Genomic DNA, 24,409 nt, shown 5'->3' on the forward strand with positions numbered 1-24,409 from the left:
CAGGCAAATCATTTTGTCTAAAAATGCATTTTTCCATCGATAACATGACATCATCGCGCCAAGTGCGTGCTCTTTCAGTCAATTAGTGTGCATATATACAGCCCGGCCACCGGCCAAAAAATATTTTATTGTAATTTTGAAGAATTAATCTGAATGTGCATGAACTATTTCTGTTCAAAATTGTTAGAAATGTCACATGTTAAATGTTTAAATATTAACTGTCAGTTTACTGTACTGTGCCAACTGTACTACTATATGAGTACATATTTTCTATTGTTTCATTGAAAATAAAACAGCAAAGTCCATTTGGCTGTCATCTGTTTTAATTATGAGACACAGTTGTGTCAAAGTCATGATTTTTTTTTTTCATGCTTGAAATAAGAAATGATTACTTTAAAAAAGTAGTTTTATACTTGTGAGTGTTGATGACACAGCTTTGCAACAGTTGATATTCTAGTTTCAAGCATGTTTTACTCAATATAGGTCATCAAATCTCAGCAACAAGCTGTAATATCTTACTGAGATCATTTAGGAGCAAAACCCTTAAAACAAGTAAAACACTCTAACATAAAATCTGCTTAGTGAGAAGAATTATCTTACCAGACAGAAAATAAGCAAATATCACCCTTATTTGAGATATTTAATCTTACTTACATTTCAGTTTTTGCAGTGTGCACCTGTTTTTATCCACCATGAACCAGGAAGCAACCTGATAACTAACAAACACAAAGACCAACAACCACGATGCTTCAAAAAAAAAAAATTTTTTATAATAGACTATCATTTTTGAGCACAACTGTACTTTGAATGCAACATTTTCCTGTCCTGTTCATCTCTCCTCCACACTTTTAAGATGGCGTATCATTCAGGCCCACTGGGAGAAGCTCCATGAGATGGAGCCTATGCTGCGCGAGGAGCAGACCCTTCTCTGCAAGCAGCCCCACATGGTCAGAGGAAACTCATCTGTGGGGGGGCCCCAATTTCACGTGAAAAAATTTCAATTAATAAATGAAAGGGCGCTTTATATATGGAATGAGTGCAAACGTATTCCTGCTGTCTCACTAATATTAGCAAACTTTCCTCCTCACAGAACATAGCGTTAATGCACTGTTCTTGTAAAGCAAATCAACGCTGAGTTCGATCGACAGTGGGAGTCGTGGCAGGAAGTCTTGCTAAATAATGTTAAGTTGGTTATTTTGCACAAAAAAATGTAATTTATTTCCCATTTGTTTTAGTCCAAAATGTGTATTTCTATATCATAACATTATTTTAATTAAATTCTAGTTCAAGTCATACACTGCAAAAAGTCAGTGTTAAAAAACAAGAAAAAAAAATACAAAAATGAGGGGTATTTCATTTGAACTAAGCAAAATTATCTGCCAATAGAACAAGAAAATTCGGCTTGTCAAGACTTTCCAAAACAAGTAAAATTAGCTAACCTCAATGAACCCAAAAATACCTTAAAATAAGTATATTCTCACTAATAACAAGTGCACTTTTCTTGATAGAAAAAAAGAGGACTTTTTGCTCAATTTTACCTTGAAAAAAAAAGTTACCTTGTGAATCATTTTTTTCTTTGAAAATCATTTTTTACCTTGAAAATCATTTTTTACCTTGAAAATCATTTTTAACCTTGAAAATCCTTTTTAACCTTGAAAATCATTTTTAACCTTAAAAAAAATTTTACCTTAAAAATTTTTTTTACCTTGAAATCATTTTTTTCTTTGAAAATCATTTTTTACCTTGAAAAAAAAATGTTACCTTGAAAAAATGTTTACCTTGTGAATCATTTTTTTCTTTGAAAATCATTTTTTACCTTGAAAAAAAAATTTTACCTTGAAAATTTTTTTTTACCTTAAATTTTTTTTTTTACCTTAAAAATTGTTTTTTACCTTGAAAATGATTTTTTACCTTGAAAAATTTTTTTTACCTTGAACATTTTTTTTTACCTTGAAAATCATTTTTTACCTTGAAAATCATTTATTTGGTTGAAAAAAAAGACATTTTTGCTCAATATGTTGAAAAATATTCTTAAATGAAGTAAATGCTAGTGCCATTATCTTGACATAATGATATGCGCTCGGCATTACATTTCTTGAAACCAGCAAATTTATACTAAAAACTAATTTATTGTTCTTAATGGAAAGGCAACAAGGCAACCGCTTGTTACTCTCGGGGTCTCCTAGCCGCTCAGGCTAAATCATATGATTTACTGTACTGTGCCAACTGTACTACTATATGAGTACGTATTTTCTATTGTTTCATTGAAAATAAAAGAGCAAAGTCCATTTGGCTGACATCTGTTTTAATTATGAGACACAATTGTGTCAAAGTCATATTTTTTTTTTACATGCTTGAAATAAGAAATCATTACTTTAAAAAAGTAGTTTTATACTTGTGAGTGTTGACGACACAGCTTTGCAACAGTTGATATTCTAGTTTCAAGCATGTTTTACTCAATATAGGTCATCAAATCTCAGCAACAAGCTGTAATATCTTACTGACATCATTTAGGACCAAAACACTTAAAACAAGTAAAACACTCTAACATAAAATCTGCTTAGTGAGAAGAATTATCTTATCAGACAGAAAATAAACAAATATCACCCTTATTTGAGATATTTAATCTTACTTAGATTTCAGTTTTTGCAGTGTAGTCAACTAAAGGTGTGAAAACGTGTAAGGAGTGGGGGCCCTCCAAATAAAATGTTGCTTAGGGCCTCAATTGAGCCTGATTCAGCCCTGATGAGTATAATCAAGTTTGAATTGACTCACTGCTCTTCCGCAGGCATTTGGGGATTACATGGAGAAGCTGGAGGAGATCATGGAGCGGAATGCCCGCTGTCTGCACAGCATGAGAGCCAAGATGCGCTTATATCGTATGAGCAGCTCCGTTACTGAGCTTCAGCACACACAACATAAACCAGTCGCTTGAATCAACCAAGCTCGTAGAAAAGGATGTAATGTACTGAACGTGTACATTTGTTTTTTAATGTCCCTGCTTTCAAAGTACAAACACCCTGATCCACTGCCGATGCCACTGCAACTCAGGGATTAATATGTGATCAGATGTTTACATGGCCGACTGCTTAGCAGTGTAGTTCAAATGTATTGTGATATTTATTTTGTTATTTAAATGCAAACAATAAATCTATATGATGATTACATTTCAGTGTGTTTTTGTACACAAGGCTTTGTGAAGATTAATGCCATATAGCAGGGGTCCCCAAACTTTATATATATATATATCCATCCATCCATCCATCCATCCATCTTCTTCCGCTTATCCGAGGTCGTGTCGCGGGGGCAGCAGCCTAAGCAGGGAAGCCCAGACTTCCCTCTCCCCAGCCACCTCGTCCAGCTCTTCCCGGGGGATCCTGAGGCGTTCCCAGGCCAGCCGGGAGACATAGTCTTCCCAACGTGTCCTGGGTCTTTCCCGTGGCCTCCTACCGGTCGGACGTGCCCTAAAGACCTCCCTAGGGAGGCGATCGGGTGGCATCCTGACCAGATGCCCGAACCACCTCATCTGGCTCCTCTCGATGTGGAGGAGTAGCGGCTTTACTTTGAGGTCCCCTCGGATGACAGAGCTTCTCACCCTATCTCTAAGGGAGAGCCCCGCCACCCGGCGGAGGAAACTCATTTCGGCTGCTTGTACCCGTGATCTTGTCCTTTCGGTCATAACCCAAAGCTCATGACCATAGGTGAGGATGGTAACGTAGATCGACCGGTAAATTGAGAGCTTTGCCTTCCGGCTCAGCTCCTTCACCACAACGGATCGATACAGCGTCCGCATTACTGAAGACGCCTCACCGATCCGCCTGTCGATCTCACGATCCACTCTTCCCTCACTCGTGAACAAGACTCCGAGGTACTTGAACTTCTCCACTTGGGGCAGGGTCTCCTCCGCAAACCGGAGATGGCACTCCACCCTTTTCCGGGCGAGAACCATGGACTCGGACTTGGAGGTGCTGATTCCCATTTCGGTCGCTTCACACTCAGCTGCGAACCGATCCAGTGAGAGCTGAAGATCTTGGCCAGGTGAAGCCATCAGGACCACATCATCTGCAAAAAGCAGAGACCTAATCCTGCAGCTACCAAACTAGATACCCTCAATACCCTGACTGCGCCTAGAAATTCTGTCCATAAAAGTTATGAACAGAATCGGTGACAAAGGGCAGCCTTGGCGGAGTCCAACCCTCACTGGAAACGTGTCCGACTTACTGCCGGCAATGCGGACCAAGCTCTGACACTGATCGTACAGGGAACGGACCGCCACAATCAGACAGTCCGATACCCCATACTCTCTGAGCACTCCCCACAGGACTTCCCGAGGGACACGGTCGAATGCCTTCTCCAAGTCCACAAAGGGCATGTAGACTGGTTGGGCAAACTCCCATGCACCCTCAAGGACCCTGCCGAGAGTATAGAGCTGGTCCACAGTTCCACGACCAGGACGAAAACCACACTGTTCCTCCTGAATCCGAGGTTCGACTATCCGGCGTAGCCTCTTTTCCAGTCCACCTAAATAGACCTTACCGGGAAGGCTGAGGAGTGTGATCCCACGATAGTTAGAACACACCCTCCGGTTCCCCTACTTAAAGAGAGGAACCACCACCCCGGTCTGCCAATCTAGAGGTACCGCCCCCGATGTCCACGCGGTGCTGCAGTTTTGTCAACCAAGACAGCCCCACAGCATCCAGAGCCTTAAGGAACTCCGGGCGGATCTCATCTACCCTTGGGGCCTTGCCACCGAGGAGCTTTTTAACTACCTCAGCAACCTCATCCCCAGAAATAGGAGAGCCCACCACAGATTCCCCAGGCACTGCTTCGTCATAGGAAGACGTGTTGGTGGGATTGAGGAGGTCTTCGAAGTATTCCTTCCACCGATCCAAGGCCTCAAAGGCTTATTTTGAAAATGTAATTATGTTTATAGATTATATGATATCTGTTGTTGTGTTCCCTAATTTGAGTGACCTGGACATAATTGTACATAAATGCTTATTTTGAAAATTTAATTTTGTTTATAAATTATATGCAATCAAAAAAAAAACAAAAAAAAAATTGTTAATACATATTATAAATGCCTTAATTATCGTATTATTCTATATAAGACTGACATGGACTATAGGGAGGAGGTGAAACATCTGGTTGACTGGTGCAGAACCAACAACCCGGTCCTGAATGTCAACAAGACCAAGGAGATCATCGTTGACTTCAGGAAGCACCAGTCCAGCCACGCTCCACTCTTCATCAACGGCACAGCGGTGGAGAGAGTAAGCAGCACCAAGTTCCTGGGGGTGCAGATAACTGACAATATAACCTGGTCCCTACACACCGGCGCTCTTGCAAAAAGAGCTCAGCAGCGCATGGACTTTTTGCGTCGGATGAAAAGAGCACAGCTCCCTCCCCCCATTCTCAGCACATTCTACAGAGGCACTATAGAGAGCCTGCTGACCAACAGCATCTCTGTCTGGACTGGAGCCTGCAGTGCCTCAGACTGGAAGTCTCTCCAGAGAGTGGTGAGGACGGTGGAAAAGATCATCAGCACTCCTCTTCCTCCTATGGCAAAAAGCCGCTGCCTGACCAGGGCTCAGAAAATCTGCAAAGACTCCTCCCACCCCCACCAAGGACTGTTTTCACTGCTGGACTCTCGAAAGAGGTTCCGCAGCCTCCGAAACAGAACCTCCAGGTTCTGTAACAGCTTCTTCCCTCAGGCCGTAAGACTCTTGAACGCATCATAATTAAATTATCCCCTCAACTCCCCCCAAAATGGATTAACTCGCTGGAATAAAAAAGACAATATAACATACATCCATAAACGTGGACGCATGTGAAAAAGTGCAATATATTTATCTGTACAGTAATCTATTTATTTATTTATATTTATTTATTTATTTTATATATATATATTTTTATATATTTATTCATTTATGTATGCCATACTTGCCAACCCTCCCGGATTTTCCGGGAGACTCCCGAAATTCAGCGCCTCTCTCGAAAACCTCCCGGGACAAATTTTCTCCCGAAAATCTCCCGAAATTCACGCCCCCCTCCAGCTCCATGCGGACCTGAGTGACGTGTTGACAGCCTGTTCTCACGTCTGCTTTCCCACAATATAAACAGCATGCCTGCCCAATCACGTTATAACTGTAGAATGATCGAGGGCGAGTTCTTGGTTTCTTATGTGGGTTTATTGTTAGGCAGTTTCATTAACGTCCTCCAAGCGCGGTAACAACACACAACAACAGCAGTCAAGTTTTCGTCTACCGTAAAGCAGTTCGTCTGCCGTAAACAGCAATGTTGTGACACTCTTAAACAGGACAATACTGCCATCTACTGTACATGCATATGTGACCCACCCATAATGTGTCACATTTTTGTGTTGATTTATTTATTTTATTTTGTGGTTTGAATTCGTTTTTGGAGCTGTCATTACACATTTATCAGTATTCACATTGGTCAGTAGGGGGCAGTAGGGCGTTTCTTCCCAATTGAATGCTATCACCTGCAGACCGAAAGAGGTTAGTTTTGGTGAATCAACTCACTGAATAATATCCATGTGATCTTTATAAGTTTAAGTACACATTCTGATGGTGGAGCCTAACTCTAAAGTGTTTGTGAGTCGTAGTTTGTATTTGTGAATGAATCCAGTGCACAGCTGCAGTAATCAATACAAAATGGCGACGCGAGTACGCAATGTTTATATAGGAACTTCTGATCCTAATTCAGACTCCCAAATTAGAGCTCCCGTTTTCTTATTGATTTTATAATGTATATTTGTATAATGTGTGTGTTCTGAAATAGTGACAGAGAATAGAACAAGGATGGACAATTCAACCTTTAACTCAACAATGAGTAGAGGAGTGTTATGTGTGTGTATATGTGTAAATAAATGAACACTGAAATTCAAGTATTTCTTTTATTTATTTATTTATATATATATATATATATATATATATATATATATATATATATATATATATATATATATATATCCATCCCATCCATTTTCTACCGCTTATTCCCTTTGGGGTCGCGGGGGGCGCTGGAGCCTATCTCAGCTACAATCGGGCGGAAGGCGGGGTACACCCTGGACAAGTCGCCACCTCATCGCAGGGCCAACACAGATAGACAGACAACATTCACACTCACATTCACACACTAGGGCCAATTTTAGTGTTGCCAATCAACCTATCCCCAGGTGCATGTCTTTGGAAGTGGGAGGAAGCCGGAGTACCCGGAGGGAACCCACGCAGTCACGGAGAGGACATGCAAACTCCACACAGAAAGATCCCGAGCCCGGGATTGAACCCAAGACTACTCAGGACCTTTGTATTATATATATATATATATATATATGTATATATATATATATATATATATATATATATAGCTAGAATTCACTGAAAGCATACTTGTCAACCCTCCCGAATTTTCCGGGAGACTCCCGAAATTCAGCGCCTCTCCCGAAAACCTCCCGGGACAAATATTCTCCCGAAAATCTCCCGATTTTCAGCCGGAGCTGGAAGCCACGCCCCCTCCAGCTTCATGCGGACCTGAGTGAGGACAGCCTTTTTTCATGACGGGAGGACAACAGGGTGACAAGAACTAAATCATCCAGACTAGAGATAAATTGTATTATTATGTTTATCTTACCTAAAAATAAATATATTTATTAATTAAAAAAAAAAATAAATAAATACATTTTTACTATATTTTGCTAAAAACATCAAAATTAATTGTATTTTTCTTTGTATTTTTTCCTGACTCCTTATTACATCCAGCCATAGAATTATACATTAAAATAAACATATTTGAAATAATTGATTTTAAATTATCATAATAATTCATTTAAAATGACCATATTTAATTATTAAAATAATTGCTTGTTTATCAACAACTTTAGCATTTTATTCATTACATTTTGAAACTCTCAGAAGCCAAGTTATGTTATATTCCTTAAGATTTATTTATGCAAGTTTGAAGTATCAATTATCCAAACAGTTTTGTTTGCATATTTTCAGGATGTAGATATCTCTATATATGTATATATATATATATATATATATATATATATATATATATATATATATATATATATATATATATATATATATGTGCAGGGGCGCCGCTAGGGATTTTGGGCCCCATGAAAAGAATCTTTACAGGGCCCCCAACACAGTGTCATTATTTTTTCTGTATTATAATTTCATCATCATTAGGGGCCTCTCTGGGCCCCCCTCCATCATGGGCTCCTAGAATTCGTCACCTTTACCTCCCCTTTTCGGCGCCCCTGTATATATGTGTATGAAATACTTGACTTGGTGAATTCTAGCTGTCAATATACTCCTCCCCTATTAACCACGCCCCCAACCACGCCCCGCCCCACCCCGACCACGCCCCCACCCCCCACTTCCCGAAATCGGAGGCCTCAAGGTTGGCAAGTATGCTGAAAGTCAAGCATTTCCTATATATATATATATATATATATATATATATATATATATATATATATATATATATATATACAGGTAAAAGCCAGTAAATTAGAATATTTTGAAAAACTTGATTTATTTCAGTAATTGCATTCAAAAGGTGTAACTTGTACATTATATTTATTCATTGCACACAGACTGATGCATTCAAATGTTTATTTCATTTAATTTTGATGATTTGAAGTGGCAACAAATGAAAATCCAAAATTCCGTGTGTCACAAAATTAGAATATTACTTAAGGCTAATACAAAAAAGGGATTTTTAGAAATGTTGGCCAACTGAAAAGTATGAAAATGAAAAATATGAGCATGTACAATACTCAATACTTGGTTGGAGCTCCTTTTGCCTCAATTACTGCGTTAATGCGGCGTGGCATGGAGTCGATGAGTTTCTGGCACTGCTCAGGTGTTATGAGAGCCCAGGTTGCTCTGATAGTGGCCTTCAACTCTTCTGCGTTTTTGGGTCTGGCATTCTGCATCTTCCTTTTCACAATACCCCACAGATTTTCTATGGGGCTAAGGTCAGGGGAGTTGGCGGGCCAATTTAGAACAGAAATACCATGGTCCGTAAACCAGGCACGGGTAGATTTTGCGCTGTGTGCAGGCGCCAAGTCCTGTTGGAACTTGAAATCTCCATCTCCATAGAGCAGGTCAGCAGCAGGAAGCATGAAGTGCTCTAAAACTTGCTGGTAGACGGCTGCGTTGACCCTGGATCTCAGGAAACAGAGTGGACCGACACCAGCAGATGACATGGCACCCCAAACCATCACCCAACCATGCAAATTTTGCATTTCCTTTGGAAATCGAGGTCCCAGAGTCTGGAGGAAGACAGGAGAGGCACAGGATCCACGTTGCCTGAAGTCTAGTGTAAAGTTTCCACCATCAGTGATGGTTTGGGGTGCCATGTCATCTGCTGGTGTCGGTCCACTCTGTTTCCTGAGATCCAGGGTCAACGCAGCAGTCTACCAGCAAGTTTTAGAGCACTTCATGCTTCCTGCTGCTGACCTGCTCTATGGAGATGGAGATTTCAAGTTCCAACAGGACTTGGCGCCTGCACACAGCGCAAAATCTACCCGTGCCTGGTTTACGGACCATGGTATTTCTGTTCTAAATTGGCCCGCCAACTCCCCTGACCTTAGCCCCATAGAAAATCTGTGGGGTATTGTGAAAAGGAAGATGCAGAATGCCAGACCCAAAAACGCAGAAGAGTTGAAGGCCACTATCAGAGCAACCTGGGCTCTCATAACACCTGAGCAGTGCCAGAAACTCATCGACTCCATGCCACGCCGCATTAACGCAGTAATTGAGGCAAAAGGATCTCCAACCAAGTATTGAGTATTGTACATGCTCATATTTTTCATTTTCATACTTTTCAGTTGGCCAACATTTCTAAAAATCCCTTTTTTGTATTAGCCTTAAGTAATATTCTAATTTTGTGACACATGGAATTTTGGATTTTCATTTGTTGCCACTTCAAATCATCAAAATTAAATGAAATAAACATTTGAATGCATCAGTCTGTGTGCAATGAATAAATATAATGTACAAGTTACACCTTTTGAATGCAATTACTGAAATAAATCAAGTTTTTCAAAATATTCTAATTTACTGGCTTTTACCTGTATATATATATATATATATATATATATATATATATATATATATATATATATATATATATATATATATATATATATATATACATACAATTTCACCCTCACCTATGAACCCACGCCAGGAAACCAGCCAAAAAAGAACAGAAAACGAAACGACATCATCTGGTACAACCCCCCATACAGCAAAAACGTCTCAACGAACATTGGACACAAATTCCTCAATCTGATTGACAAACACTTTCCCAAGGACAACACCCTAAGAAAAGTATTCAACAAGAACAACATTAAATTGAGCTACAGCTGCATGAACAATATACGACAAATCATCTCAAACCACAACAAAACAATTGCAAATGAGCCGTCGGCCCCCAGACAGAGCGACTCCAAAACCAACAAAGGATGTAACTGTCGAAAGAAACCTGATTGCCCTCTCAACGGGGGGTGCTTACAAACATCAGTTGTCTACCAATCTAAGGTAATACGCAAGGACATTAACACATCCGACACATATGTAGGATTAACCGAGGGAGAATTCAAAACCAGATGGAACAATCACAAGGCTTCTTTCAGGAACAAAAACCTGCGAAATACCACAGAACTCAGCAAACACATTTGGGACCTCAAAGACAATAATGTTGAATATTCAATAACATGGCAAATTCTTGCATCCAGCACACCTTACAATAGTGGTAATAAAAGATGCAACCTATGCTTGAAAGAGAAACTGTTTATTATTTACCGTCCAGACCTGTCATCCCTCAACAAGCGCAGCGAAATTGTAACAACATGCCGCCATAGACGGAAACACCTCCTAGGTAACACATGAGCCAATCACCACGCCCCTATGCCAGCCTGTACCCACCCACTCTGTGCCCTATATAAACCATGGTATGCGAATGCTCCCATTAAAATCTCCTGATGATTGAGGGTACCCCCCCTCATGAAACAGGCCTGTAGAGATGAAATAGTCTTGTGATTTTTTCCCCACACATACATATATATATATATATATATATATATATATATATATATATATATATATATATATATATATATATATATATCTTAACCACGCCCCCAACCGCGTCCCCCGCCCCACCCCGACCACGCCCCCCGCCTCCCGAAATCGGAGGTCTCAAGGTTGGCAAGTATGATATATGCACCTTATTGCTTTTTTATCCTGCACTACCATGAGCTTATATAACGAAATTTCGTTCTTATCTGTGCTGTAAAGTTCAAATTTGAATGACAATAAAAACGAAGTCTAAGTCTAAGTCTATTCAAAACAATCAGTGTCGTCGCCGAGATATGTTTGGCGAGAGTGCAGTGCGCGCGCACTTTCGGCAACGCGCACGAAAGTCTTTGATACCACGTGACCCGCAGGACAGGTTCCTGTTGGCTGCGAACAGAAAGCAACGTTCAACAACGGCGCGGAGGGTCACGTGACATCTGCTGCTGCTGCTGCTGGCTGGGCGAAGCGTGTTAGCAGGTAACTAAATAACTCATGGCGGCGTCTTATTGTTGTTATTCAAGCAACGCCAGTCGCGGGCCTCACTCAAAAGTTAATAAAATGGCCTTTTTTGGAGGGAAGTGAGCGCCCGTCTTTGGAAACACGGCAATAACGTCGTTGTATATTGTGTCTGACGGCAGGCCGTTCACACGCCGGGCTAGTAAGCATTCTGCCGATATTAGTCATATATATGTACGTAAAACATCGTGCTGTATATTCAAACATCACATTTTCTCTACTTAAAGGTGTGTGTGTTGTATTTGTGGCGTAAATCACTGCGCATTCTTCTCAGTCACGGTGGTTAGCCTGCCGATAGCATTAGCTCACATTCGAGGGTGGACTTTCACAATAAGACGAAATTGTGCGCACTTCCACGCCTTTTTGTTTTTAATTCGCCAAAGTGTATCGAACAAACCGGATGTAATTTACATGACTTAACGGCGTATTTCCGGCAATGCGTATCTTTTTTTTTTTTAAACGTAGGTTCGTCTTCGAGTGTGGCATCGCGTTGTTGCACACGGAACAAAGACAAGTAGCCCCGGCTAACGCGAGCTAGCTCCGGCCATGCTAAGCTAATTTCAGCGTTCGTCACCGTTTCATATTATTTTATTTTTTTTAACTTCCTCATACGTGAATATTGTCTCCACCACCGTTAAACTTTCTTGTCGTGTGCCAAGTCTCTACTATTAGCCATCAAATTCGACGGTGAATCTTCGCATTTCCGTCATCCGTCCATCCATTTTTCTACCGCTTGTCCCTTTCGGGGTCGCGGGGGGTCAAATCAAGACAATTCGTAGGTGATACATGTCATGTGTTAGTGTCAGTAAGTAGTATTGTTGTTATTATTAACGGTAGTGTTTGCATAACATTTGTTGCTGCACACTCGAGGTGTTTTTGTAAAGTGGGGGGGTTGCAAGATGACACCCACACGGTCCCCTTTGGGGGGCTAAATTTAACTCCTCAATTTGACAGATGGTCTTACATGGTATATGCCACTACACTGTCAGATTGCATATTCACTACCGTATTTTCCGGATTATAAATCAGTTTTTTTCATAGTTTGGCCGGGGGTGCGATTTATACTCCGGGGCGACTTATGTGTGAAATTATTAACACATTACCGTAAAATATCAAATAATATTATTGATCTCATTCCCGTAAGAGACGAGGCGAACCCAATCCACTTAATTTATATAGCACATTTAAACAACAAAAAATGTTTCCAAAGTGCAGCACAACACAATTTAAAAAATAATATTAAAAACAATAATCAAATATTGTCCTTAGCTCCACCAATGACTGAATAAAAACAAAAAATGAATACATATACCGTATTTTCCGCACCATAAGCCGCCCTGGGTTATAAGCCGCGCCTTCAATGAACGGCATATTTCAAAACTTTGTCCACCTATAAGCCGCCCCGTGTTATAAGCCGCATCTAACTGCGCTAAAGGGAATGTCAAAAAAACAGTCAGATAGGTCAGTCAAACTTTAATAATATATTAAAAACCAGCGTTCTGACAACTCTGTTCACTCCCAAAATGTACGGTAATGTGCAAATGTGCAATCAATAAGCATCAATAACTTAATGTTGCTCGAACGTTAATGTCACAACACACAAAATAAACATAACGCTCACTTTCTGAAGTTATTCTTCATTCATAAATACCTCGAATTCTTCTCCTTCGGTGTCCGAATTAAAAAGTTGGGCGAATACGGGATCCAAAATGGCCGGCTCCGTCTCGTCGCAGTTCTGTGAATCCTGCCTTCCGGAAAGCTCGGACCACAGTTGTGACCGAAATATCCGCCCAGACATTTAGGATCCACTGGAAGATGTTGGCGTATGTCGTCCGGCGCTGTCTCCCTGTCTTAGTGAAGGTGTGTTCGCCTTCGGTCATCCATTGTTCCCACGCCGTTCGCAGTCGTGCTTTAAATGCCCTGTTGACACCAATATCGAGCGGTTGGATTTCTTTGGTTAAATATTGCCTTAAGTTTAAATTCTGCATTATACGCGTGTCGCTTAGTAGGAGCCATTTTGTGGTCTTTACAGATGTAAACACACAAATGAAATGAAACGCAATATCCGGGGGCTTCTTCTTCTATGGGGGCGGGTGGTTGCTTACAGTAGAAGAAGAAGCGCTTCCTCTTCTATGGGGGCGGGTGCTTACCTTGGCGGTTGCTTACCATAGAAGAAGAAGCGCTTCCTCTTCTACGGGGAAAAAAGATGGCGGCTGTTTACCGTAGTTGCGAGACCGAAACTTTATGAAAATAAATATTTATATTAATCCATATATAAGGCGCACCGGGTTATAAGCCGCACTGTCAGCTTTTGTGAAAATTTGTGGTTTTTAGGTGCGGCTTATAGTGCGGAAAATACGGTAGAACCAATATAAAAACAAAAAATAAATATGATTAAAAACGATTTTAAAAGGAAAACCAATTAAAACAGTAAATAGAAATCCATCCATCTTCTTCTGCTTATCCGAGGTCGGGTCGCGGGGGCAGCAGCCTAAGCAGGGAAGCCCAGACTTCCCTCTCCCCAGCCACTTCGTCCAGCTCTTCCTGTGGGACCCCGAGGCGTTCCCAGGCCAGCCGGGAGACATAGTCTTCCCAGCGTGTCCTGGGTCTTCCCCGCGGCCTCCTACCGGTCGGACGTGCCCCAAACACCTCCCTAGGGAGGCGTTCGGGTGGCATCCTGACCAGATGCCCGAACCACCTCATCTGGCTCCTCTCGATGTGGAGGAGAAGCGGCTTTACTTTGAGCTCCCCCCGGATGGCAGAGCTTCTCACCCTATCTCTAAGGGAGAGCCCCGCCACCCGGCGGAGGAAACTCATTTCGGCCGCTTGTACCCGTGATCTTGTCCTTTCGGTCATAACCCAAAGCTCATGACCATAGGTGAGGATGGGAACGTAGATCGACCGGTAAATTGAGAGCTTTGCCTTCCGGCTCAGCTCCTTCTTCACCACAACGGGTCGATACAGCGTCCGCATTACTGAAGACGCCGCAGCGATCCGCCTGTCGATCTCACGATCCACTCTTCCCTCACTCGTGAACAAGACTCCGAGGCACTTGAACTCCTCCACTTGGGGCAAGATCTCCTCCCCAACCCGGAGATGGCACTCCACCCTTTTCCGGGCGAGAACCATGGACTCGGACTTGGAATCAAAATTTATAAAAAAACACAGAGGACCACACAACTCACGTAGTGTTAAAAGCCAAAGAATAAAAGTGGGTCTTAAGACGAGACTTAAAACACTCCACTGTGGGAGCAGTTTGAACATGGAGGGGCAGAGTGTTCCAGAGCTTAGGGCCGACCACAGAGAAGGCCCCGTCTACCCTGGATTTAAGTCTGGTCTTGGGCACCACGAGCTGGAGCTGGCTCGCGGACCTCAGAGCGCGCGTAGGAGTGTAAATTTGGATGAGGTCCGAGATATACTGAGGTGCCAGTCCATGTAAAGCTTTAAAAGCAAACAGCAAGGATTTAAAATCAATTCTAAAATGAACAGGGAGCCAGTGCAAACTCTCAAGATTTGGGGTTATATGCTCTCGTTTCCTGGCCCCTGTTAAAAGTCGTGCTGCCGCGTTCTGGACTAACTGCATCCGGGAGAGAGCTTTTTGGCTAATGCCAGCATAAAGTGCATTGCAATAGTCCAGGCCACCTGAAATACAAGCTTGCACGACTTGTTCAAAAAGGTTAAAAGATAAAAATGGTTTTACCTTTTACTAAAAGACGAAAATGATAAAAACACGATTTTAAAACGCCATTGAATGTCAGCAATCGTCACACACACGTCAACCAATAAAAATTCGACGGGGGGGCGGGTCATGGCAGAAGTGCATTGTGGGTCATGGGATGCGACCTGCTACTACGTGCGTACCGGTAGCTATAAAAATGGATCATTTCAACATTGGCGGTAACTTATAAAAACTGAGAAGGCACCGAAAAGGAAATCATATACGGCAGATTACAAGCTGGACGTAGTGAAATATGCAGCAGAAAACGGCAAGAGGAAGCGGCGCATACCTCTGGAGTTGGCAGAGTTGTTTAGAAGCGACACCGAGGAAGAAGATTTCATGGGATTTAGCAATTAGGAATGACAGACTGGTAAACGTATAGCATGTTCTATATGTTATAGTTATTTGAATGACTCTTACCATAATATGTTACATTAACATACCAGGCACGTTCTCAGTTGGTTATTTATGCCTCATATAACGTACACTTATTCAGCCTGTTGTTCACTATTCTTTATTTATTTTAAATTGCCTTTCAAATGTCTATTCTTGGTGTTGGATTTTATCAAATAAATTTCCCCCAAAAATGCGACTTATACTCGAGTGCGACGTATATATGTTTTTTTCCTTCTTTATTATGCATTTTCGGCCGGTGCGACTTATACTCCGGAGCGATTTGTAATCCGAAAAATACGGTATTTTATGATCATATTGTGTAAAGTATTATGGATTCTGCTAAAACGTGTTTTGGAAGACATGTTACCATGTCTTAGATTTAGGAAAATCACATTCGAAATTGCATATTAGTGCTAAAAAGCCTTATTGAAATGCCAACCGTTAGCACCCGAGTCAGATAACAATAACAAAATATGCGATTATTAAGTGTATTCTTCCGAAATGAGCCAAATAAGATAGCATACTGTTGGCATGTGTATACCCGTATTTTTTGCTATTAGGCTGACACTTATTGTGTTGCTTTTTCTCTTTCTCCTGCAGATTTTTTCTATTTTGTACATACATTGTTTTGTATATACTGTATATGATGACTTCTGTGGTCAGCAATCAAGCCCGGGGGACTCGGGACAGAACGCTGCCCACTGCCACACAGACAACACAGCCACAGAAACAGATACAGGTGGGTGGATGACAAGTGATAACAAATTCAGACAAACAACGTTGTAAACTTGTGCGTAGCGTAGATGAGTCATACAATGACTAATGTTACTGCTCCTTGCCGGTTATATACTGTATGATAAACGCCCCAATTTTATGAAACAAATCAATTAAAATACTCCACAAGGTCAAAACCCACAGCAACATCGCCCCAAAATCCACCATTAACAGTATGTAGAGCAGAGTAGAATTGTAAACGCTTGATTATTTGGAAACATAATTGACATGCCATTGTGTGAATAAGGTGTCCTGGAATGACTTCTGTTGTGATCCGGTTCTATTTAGAAGAACAACTGTTTGGCCTTCTAGGAGGGGTCGTTGGGACTGCGGTGGGATCCCAAAGATAGTTTTAACGGTCATATTGATTTAGCGTGAAAAAATTAACGTATATTATTTGATACTGGTAGGTTTTGTTCTGATTTAAAAAAAAAAAAAAAAAGGAAATAGGGGTGTAACGGTACACAAAAATTTCGGTTCGGTACGTACCTCGGTTTAGAGGTCACGGTTCGGTTCATTTTCGGTACAGTAAGAAAACAACAAAATATACATTTTTTGGTTATTTATTTACCAAATTTGCAAAAAAGTTCCACCAAAAATATTTTTCTTAGTGGAATAGTTGATGTGAAGTAATCGGAACCTTGGATAGGTCAATAATTCATAATAACATTGATTTTGAGCAATGACAGTTTGAAAGAGAAAAAAAACAGCTTTGTTTTATTAGTCAACATTGCAACTTTTTCTAAATTACATTTCACCTTTAAGCTTTTTTATTTCACTTTTGTTACGTTTTTGTTTATTTTAATAGTATTTTTAGAATGTGCCTTGGGCCTTTAAAACATTAGCTGTGGACCGCAAATGGCCTCCGGGCACACTTTTGACACCCCTGCTATACATAATAAAAAATTAAATGTGATAAATCTATGGATAAAAAGCAGAGCCTGGCGACGCATGCGCGTTTATCATAACTCTCTCTCTCTCTCTCTGCCCCTCCCTCACGAATGCTGCTGCTCGCACAATTAGTTTTGTTTTGAACCCCTTCTTAACCCTGAACGTACATTGAAAATACACGCAACCCTAACTCAAAATGCTGGACATTTGAGGCATTTAAGGAAGTCCGCCCTGACAGCTCTGCAAAAGAGGACGTATAGTCGGTCAGTCGTAGCCCGGTCGTTGCTAGCATGCTGTGTGTTGTGCCTCGGTGTGCATTGTTTTTACAACGTACGTTACGCTACTTAATATGTCCGTGTGGAAACTCGTTCGGTACACCTCCGTACCGAACCGAAACGGTTCAATACAAATACACGTACCGTTACACCCCTAGGAAATAGTAATCTGGTTCGCGGACAAATTGTAACCACCATTCAACCTTTAAATACAGGAAATGATTCAAATAACATTTTCATCTTATTATCTAAAACATTTATAACATCTAAATTATTTGTGGTCTCCAAAAACAGATCAGTTAGAATAATACATAATGCTGGATATAGAGAACATACAAACCCTTTATTTATTGTATCAAAAATATTGAAATTGTTATAGATGGACTTTGATAAAATGTTCAGGAAATGTCTATAAAAAAACAATTCCTCTTATCTACGCCGATCCCATTTCTCCTGCGTGTTTCCTTCTTTTCTCCCTTTTACTGCGTTCCACGCCCCCACCTTCTTATCTCGCGCTGCGCAGAGGATTATGGGGGGTGTAGTCTATTTTTTAGACCGGCCAATGCAAAAGCGCCGTAGACGTCACAACATAGTAGTGATGATTTTGAAACTTCAATACTGCGGTATTTACAATACCGTTCCACTCCCACTAAATAACTTTATCCTGAATAAATAAACAAACAAAAAATAAAAAACTAATTTCTGTATGCAAAAATCTAACTTAAATATTGAACATCTTAAAGTGCATTATTTTCCCCGTTGGAAAAGCTAGGTCTGACATTTTTTTATTTATTGCCATCATGTGATCACGGCATTCTCGTTCGTTCGTCTGTGTTGATTGGCTAATAATGCTCATCGGATTTGAAGCTGAAATATTCCTACAAGGGTATATTTAGCTTTTTCAAATTTTTGTTACTTTGTGGCAAGTCGCCAGTAGAGAGGCTGTCTGTGCTTCCTGTGTGTAAGCTGCCTAAAAAGAGGGCTTGCTGCGTTCAGTTAATTCTACCGTTAAATAAACCTGCTCAGGTGTAGAGAGCGATGCACAGAGTGAGACGTCTTTCTTCCTGTTTGAAGCGAGAGAGGAACAAACGCGAGGCTCAGCAATTCTGATTGGCAAACATGGCTGTCACTCAGATGTCAGTGACGGTGGTGAAAAAAAACTCTGCCTCTGGCAGTTACCGTACATAACCACACTAATTAATACCGATGCACATTAATCGTGCTGTCCTAGTGTAACGCAGAGATTTCCATTCCCAATTGGTGCACAGGCGGTGTAAAAGGGAAAACAACGTTAAGTGACAACAAACGTGAGTCTACTTACCGTAGTTTGCATGTACCGTATTTTTCGGACTATAAGTCGCAGTTTTTTTCATAGTTTGGCTGGGCTCCAGTGCAACTTATGTTTTTTCCTTTTTTATTATGCATTTTCGGCAGGTGCGACTTATACTCCGAAAAATACGGTAGTTCTTCTTTTAGCTTCTTTAAACAACCCCTTCCTCATATTTGAAGTGGCTCTTTTAAAAAAAAATATATTGCCACACCATAAAGCCAAAAAATAAGCAAAATATTTTATGCTCGCCAAACTGAAGTCTAGTGTTTCTCTTTTATATCTCAAGTAGGGCTGGGCGATATATCGATATACTCGATATATCGCGGGTTTGTCTCTGTGCGATATGGAAAATGACTATATCGTGATGTTCAAGTACCGTATTTTTCGGACTATAAGTCGAGGTTTTTTTTTATAGTTTGGCCGTGGGTGCGACATATACTCCGGAGCGACTTATGTGTGAAATTATTAACATATTACCGTAAAATATCAAATAATATTATTTATCTAATTCGCGTGAGCGACGAAGAAAATGTCCGCAATCGTCACACACATGTCAGCAATCGTCACTCACACGCCAACCAATAAGAATTCGGCGGGGGCGGGTCATGGCAGAAGTGCATTGTGGGTTTTGGAATGCTAACTGCTATATGCTATACGCTACTGCCGGAGCTATTAAAATAGATCACAGCAACATTGGCGGTAACTTATAAAAACTGAGAAGGACTGAACTAAAATGGCACCGAAAAGGAAATCATATACTGCAGATTACAAGCTGGACGTAGTGAAATATGCACCAGGAAACGGCGATCGAGCAGCAGAAAGAATGGACGCTAGCGGCGCATACCAGAGGCGACACCGAGGGGGAAGATTTCATCGGATTTATCGATCGGGAGTGACAGATTGTTTAGTAAACGTTTAGCATGTTCTATATGTTATAGTTATTTGAATGACTCTTACCATAATATGTTACGTTAACATACCAGGCACGTTCTCAGTTGGTTATTTATGCCTCATATAACGTACACTTATTCAGCCTGTTGTTCACTATTCTTTATTTATTTTAAATTGCCTTTCTAGTGTCTATTCTTGGTGTTGGATTTTATCAAATAAATTTGCCCCAAAAATGCGACTTATACTCCAGTGCGACGTGTATATATATGTTTTTTTTCTTCTTTATTGTGCATTTTTGGCCGATGCGACGTATACTCCGGAGCGACTTATAGTCCGAAAAATACGGTATACGTTCTCACGCAGTTGCTTTTAGCTGCGGGGCATTAAACCGCATGCGTTTCTCACTCTTTCTACTCTCCCCTTCTCACAGAGACTTAAAACAAGCGCACCTTCACATACGTCACATACTGTCACGTGAGCAACGTCACACGCTCCTGCGGAGCTGACAGGTAGCGACATGGTAACGTTAGCTGTGATGCTAACAGCTAGCGGTGTGGTTTGAGTGGTAATACGAGAGAAAGAAGGTGCGAATCTGGTAACAAATGGAGGAATAATTAATTCCCAAGAAAAACAGCACGGGGTCCATCGTCTGACGGTGGTTTGGCTTCAAGCGGGAATATGTCTTTACATGTCAAGATCTCTGTTCGGTGCCACATCAACTAAATGCCGAAGCAACTATTTCCACATCAACACCGTAGGACATATACTATTTGATATGCAGCTCATTTTTATGTGACACTTATTGAAATATCTTGTGTCATCATGCACAAAAGTGCGCTTTATTTGTTTTAAACTATTGTAGTGGCGTTCTGTACAAAAAGTGCACTTTAATTTAGTGTTGTTTTGAAATGTCATCTTAGTGACATCATTCACAAAAGTGCACTTATAGCTTGTTTTAAAATGTCTCTGAGAATCTAGCACTTTCTGTTTTGGAACTGACATGAATGTTTGTGCCACTGCTTAATAACTTTAATAAATACAGTTTTGCTAAATTGACTTAGTTGTGATTTCCCTCTCTGCATGAAAGTTTAAAATGAGCATATATTAATGCAGTATGAACAAGAATGTTTTAATGTAGACACATAGAATCATCATGCTGCTGTGATTATATGTATCAAGTGTTCATTCAAGGCTAAGACAAAATATCAAGATATATATCGTGTATCGAGATAAGGCCTAAAAATATCGAGATATTAAAAAAAGGCCATATCGCCCAGCCCTAATCTCAAGCTATAAGATGACATCATCCAAGAGAGCCAAAGTAAAGCGCATAGTCAGAATTAATCTTAAGATATTTGCTAAGTTGCGGTCTCTCAAAATTTGACAAACGCCAACATTGGAAGCAAGTTCTTCCCCAAAATATTCATTGCGATCTGAACGCCAGTTCCCCTGGATTCTACGTCTTTTTTGTTTTTGTCTCACTCAACTTTTCTTTCACGCACAGGCAACAGCAGAACAGATTCGTTTGGCCCAAATGATCTACGACAAAAATGATGCCGTCTTTGAGGGCAAAGTCAAACAGGTAACAGTGTTGTTTTTTCTGTCCGTTTTCTCACTCTTACATTGAGTGTTGTTAATGAGAGTAAACCAAATCCCACAGCTGATCGAGGTCACCGGCAAGACTCAAGATGAGTGCATGGTTGCCCTCCACGACTGCAATGAGGATGTAAACAGAGCCATCAACTTCCTGCTGGAGAGCACCTCGGACACAGTGGTGCGGCGTCACACTTTTCAATCCTCTCTTCAGTTGAATTATCTGAACAATGTTTTTAAAAAATTTTTTACATTGCATGTTCAGAACTCCTGGGAGACCGTTGGGAAGAAGCGCAGTCTCGGCAAAGAAGGAGGCCCCTCGGAGGTAAAGGACAGCCGAGAGAAGAAGGGAGGAGAAAGGGAGGCCAGTCGAGGGCGAGGGGGGTCAAACAGGCGGGGGGGCCGTGGTGTCAGCCGAGGCCGTGAAGGTAAGCTGATGACAAACACACTCCTTTTTTGGAGGTAATGCTAGTAGCTATATAAATCGCTTAAAAAGGGGGGTACTGAATGAGAGCGCTTAGGTTTTGTATCGTATATACTTAAATGAGCCATATGTAAGAATCTGGCCAGAAATTATACTGCAATCACGGTCAAAATTCTGTAGTCCCCTCCACCTGTCCCTGACTGAGGTTGCCAGAAACGCAGCCGAATCGATTGGGCTACTCTAAAGAACTGCAAACTTCCACTGACTTTTACTAGGGGATGATGAGGTGCTAAATATTATATTATATTTATATAATTATGTTATAATATATATTATAATTTATATATATATAAATATTATATTATATTTTTATATATTTGCACATTGTTTTTCTAGCATGCACACATCGCACTGTATGGAATGGCCTCAATCTCGTTACCTTGCGTAATGACAATAAAGCTGATTCTGATTCAGATAAATAGCTGAATAGACAAGTGTTTTGTCAATAACAAATCTCTAACCAACACATTTTACACAGAAATTAGACTATTTTCAGGAAAAAGTACATCATGCCTCCGTACAATATCACAACAAATGGCAATCATATGGTTATTGTCAGTACTATCAAAAAAAAAAAAAAGAGACTAAAACGAACTCCAACCAACGCTAGCAATGGTTGTACTGGTGAAAATAAGTAGAGCAGGCTTAGCAGCCTAATGTACGCCCAAAACTAAAAGGATACATTTTACCAAAATGTATGCCTATAGGCTACTGTTTCAAACATTTCAGGTTGCCATATAACTTGGTACATGTAGTCCACAATATGCAAACATGAATGAGGAATTCTTTTATCATGGGATTTAGGTGTCTCCATACGTTTAACATTGCCACGACAAGCGTGCTAATGTTGCAACCTGTTTCCTCAGCGTATCAGCATATTGAGAACGAAATAGGCACTGATACTACCCATATCCACATAGGTTTTATTTGTCGAAAATATATTTTGCCCTGTCAGTTCGATGACACATCGACATACAGGCTAGCAGGCGTATATTTCCCCCGTTAGCCTATATGTCGATGTGTCATCGAACTGGCCTATACGTATGCTCCCATTGACCAAGCTAGCACGCTAAGCATTCGTTGCACGAACATACTAGCTTTGTTAGACAAGATCATAGACTGTATTGGACAATATAGTTTGCATACGAAATGTCCACATCCTTTTATTACAAGTAATAAGAAAATGTAAATGCCTTACTTACCTATCAAGGAGGATATTAGCAAATATGGCGTCAGATGAAAACATCTTCTCCGCCTTCAGTCGTCTCCATCTTTAAATGGCATCGCCGATACAAATCTTTGTTTTGTTTCTGGCCTTGTCATGAATAAGTTGAGAATCGTAACAAGGCCTTTTAGATTTACTAAGGTCTGACATGTTTAGTAACTTTACCAGTGGCTGTATGTAGACGAAGATGGCGGTGCGTAACTGGCAACCTGGATGTAACACACTCACAGAATTTCTAATTGGTTAAAACGGTGGAGGGCGGGACATCGAAATGAAACAATAACAATGTTTCAGGGCTGTAAATGTAATTTTGAAATGAGCATATCCTGGCTGAACTACTGTTATCAGTAATAAAGGTATTCGAAAAGAACATGATTTATTAATGCCTTTTGACATATCAGGGCCATTTAATGACTTGACATGCATTTCTTACATATGGCTCCTTTAATAGTTTGTCAGGGTTAGGCCGATATTAGATAAGTCATTTACTTAAATGAAGATGAAGTCTGTATTATTTCCAGCGTCGATAATCGCCATATCCATGTGCTTTGGATTACAAGAGCGGTCACTCTTTTGCGTATAATTAAGCAACGTTTGTATTACATGCACATAAACGACAATAATGATAACCGCTGTAAAACTCCCCACGGTTAGTATTACTGTATTATATTAAAATTATCGAAAAACCCTGATCGATAACTGTCTGATAAATTTATGGAAGCAATAGCGTTAGCTTGTAAGCGAGCTTAAATGCTAACATGAAAACAAGCGACAATAACGTCTTTTCCCATCAGGAAACGTCATACCCCAATCTAAATTTGTATAAACATGTTACTGAGATATAGTATTCACATTGAAAATAAAGGCTGTGCTGTCTTTGCACAAAGTAATCATAATAAACTCCACAGAGTTGCGTGGAAACAGACGGTTCAACGTGACGTCACAAAAACTGATCACCTAATTTGCATTTATTTTATAAAAATATTTAAACACACAAAATAAAAATATAGCTCTTGCTAAGCCAGAACAATATTTGATGTTTCTTCTGCCAAGAAAATATTTTATGTGGCTTTATATTTTAGTTTAAAAAAAACATCTTGATTAAATGATTTCAGTTTGTGTACTTTTTGAGCACGTTTAACAATACCGTCACCCAGCCCTATAATATTTATCAGTATCTTAAACAAAATGGC

At 40.4% G+C, this 24,409-nt stretch overlaps 2 protein-coding genes across 6 annotated transcripts in view; both read left to right on the forward strand.

The window, feature by feature from the left end:
• LOC133578681 (kinesin-like protein KIF24) overlaps positions 1-3,156 on the forward strand; it is a 34,594-nt gene extending 31,438 nt beyond the window's left edge. For both annotated transcript variants that reach the window (XM_061933138.1, XM_061933146.1), the window contains 2 exons: positions 854-947; positions 2,789-3,156. In XM_061933138.1, coding sequence (XP_061789122.1) covers positions 854-947; positions 2,789-2,935 — 241 coding nt within the window. In that variant the 3' untranslated portion in view covers positions 2,936-3,156. The remainder of the gene's footprint in view (positions 1-853; positions 948-2,788) is intronic.
• Positions 3,157-11,469: 8,313 nt separating this feature from the next.
• Positions 11,470-24,409, forward strand: part of LOC133578710 (ubiquitin-associated protein 2-like) — a 56,099-nt gene continuing 43,159 nt past the window's right edge. For all 4 annotated transcript variants that reach the window (XM_061933169.1, XM_061933192.1, XM_061933176.1 and 1 more), the window contains exons 1-5: positions 11,470-11,600; positions 16,354-16,492; positions 21,419-21,496; positions 21,575-21,688; positions 21,773-21,935. In XM_061933169.1, coding sequence (XP_061789153.1) covers positions 16,397-16,492; positions 21,419-21,496; positions 21,575-21,688; positions 21,773-21,935 — 451 coding nt within the window. In that variant the 5' untranslated portion in view covers positions 11,470-11,600; positions 16,354-16,396. The remainder of the gene's footprint in view (positions 11,601-16,353; positions 16,493-21,418; positions 21,497-21,574; positions 21,689-21,772; positions 21,936-24,409) is intronic.

This window comes from Nerophis lumbriciformis, linkage group LG03 (genome assembly GCF_033978685.3).
Source record: "Nerophis lumbriciformis linkage group LG03, RoL_Nlum_v2.1, whole genome shotgun sequence".
NCBI lineage: Eukaryota > Metazoa > Chordata > Actinopteri > Syngnathiformes > Syngnathidae > Nerophis > Nerophis lumbriciformis.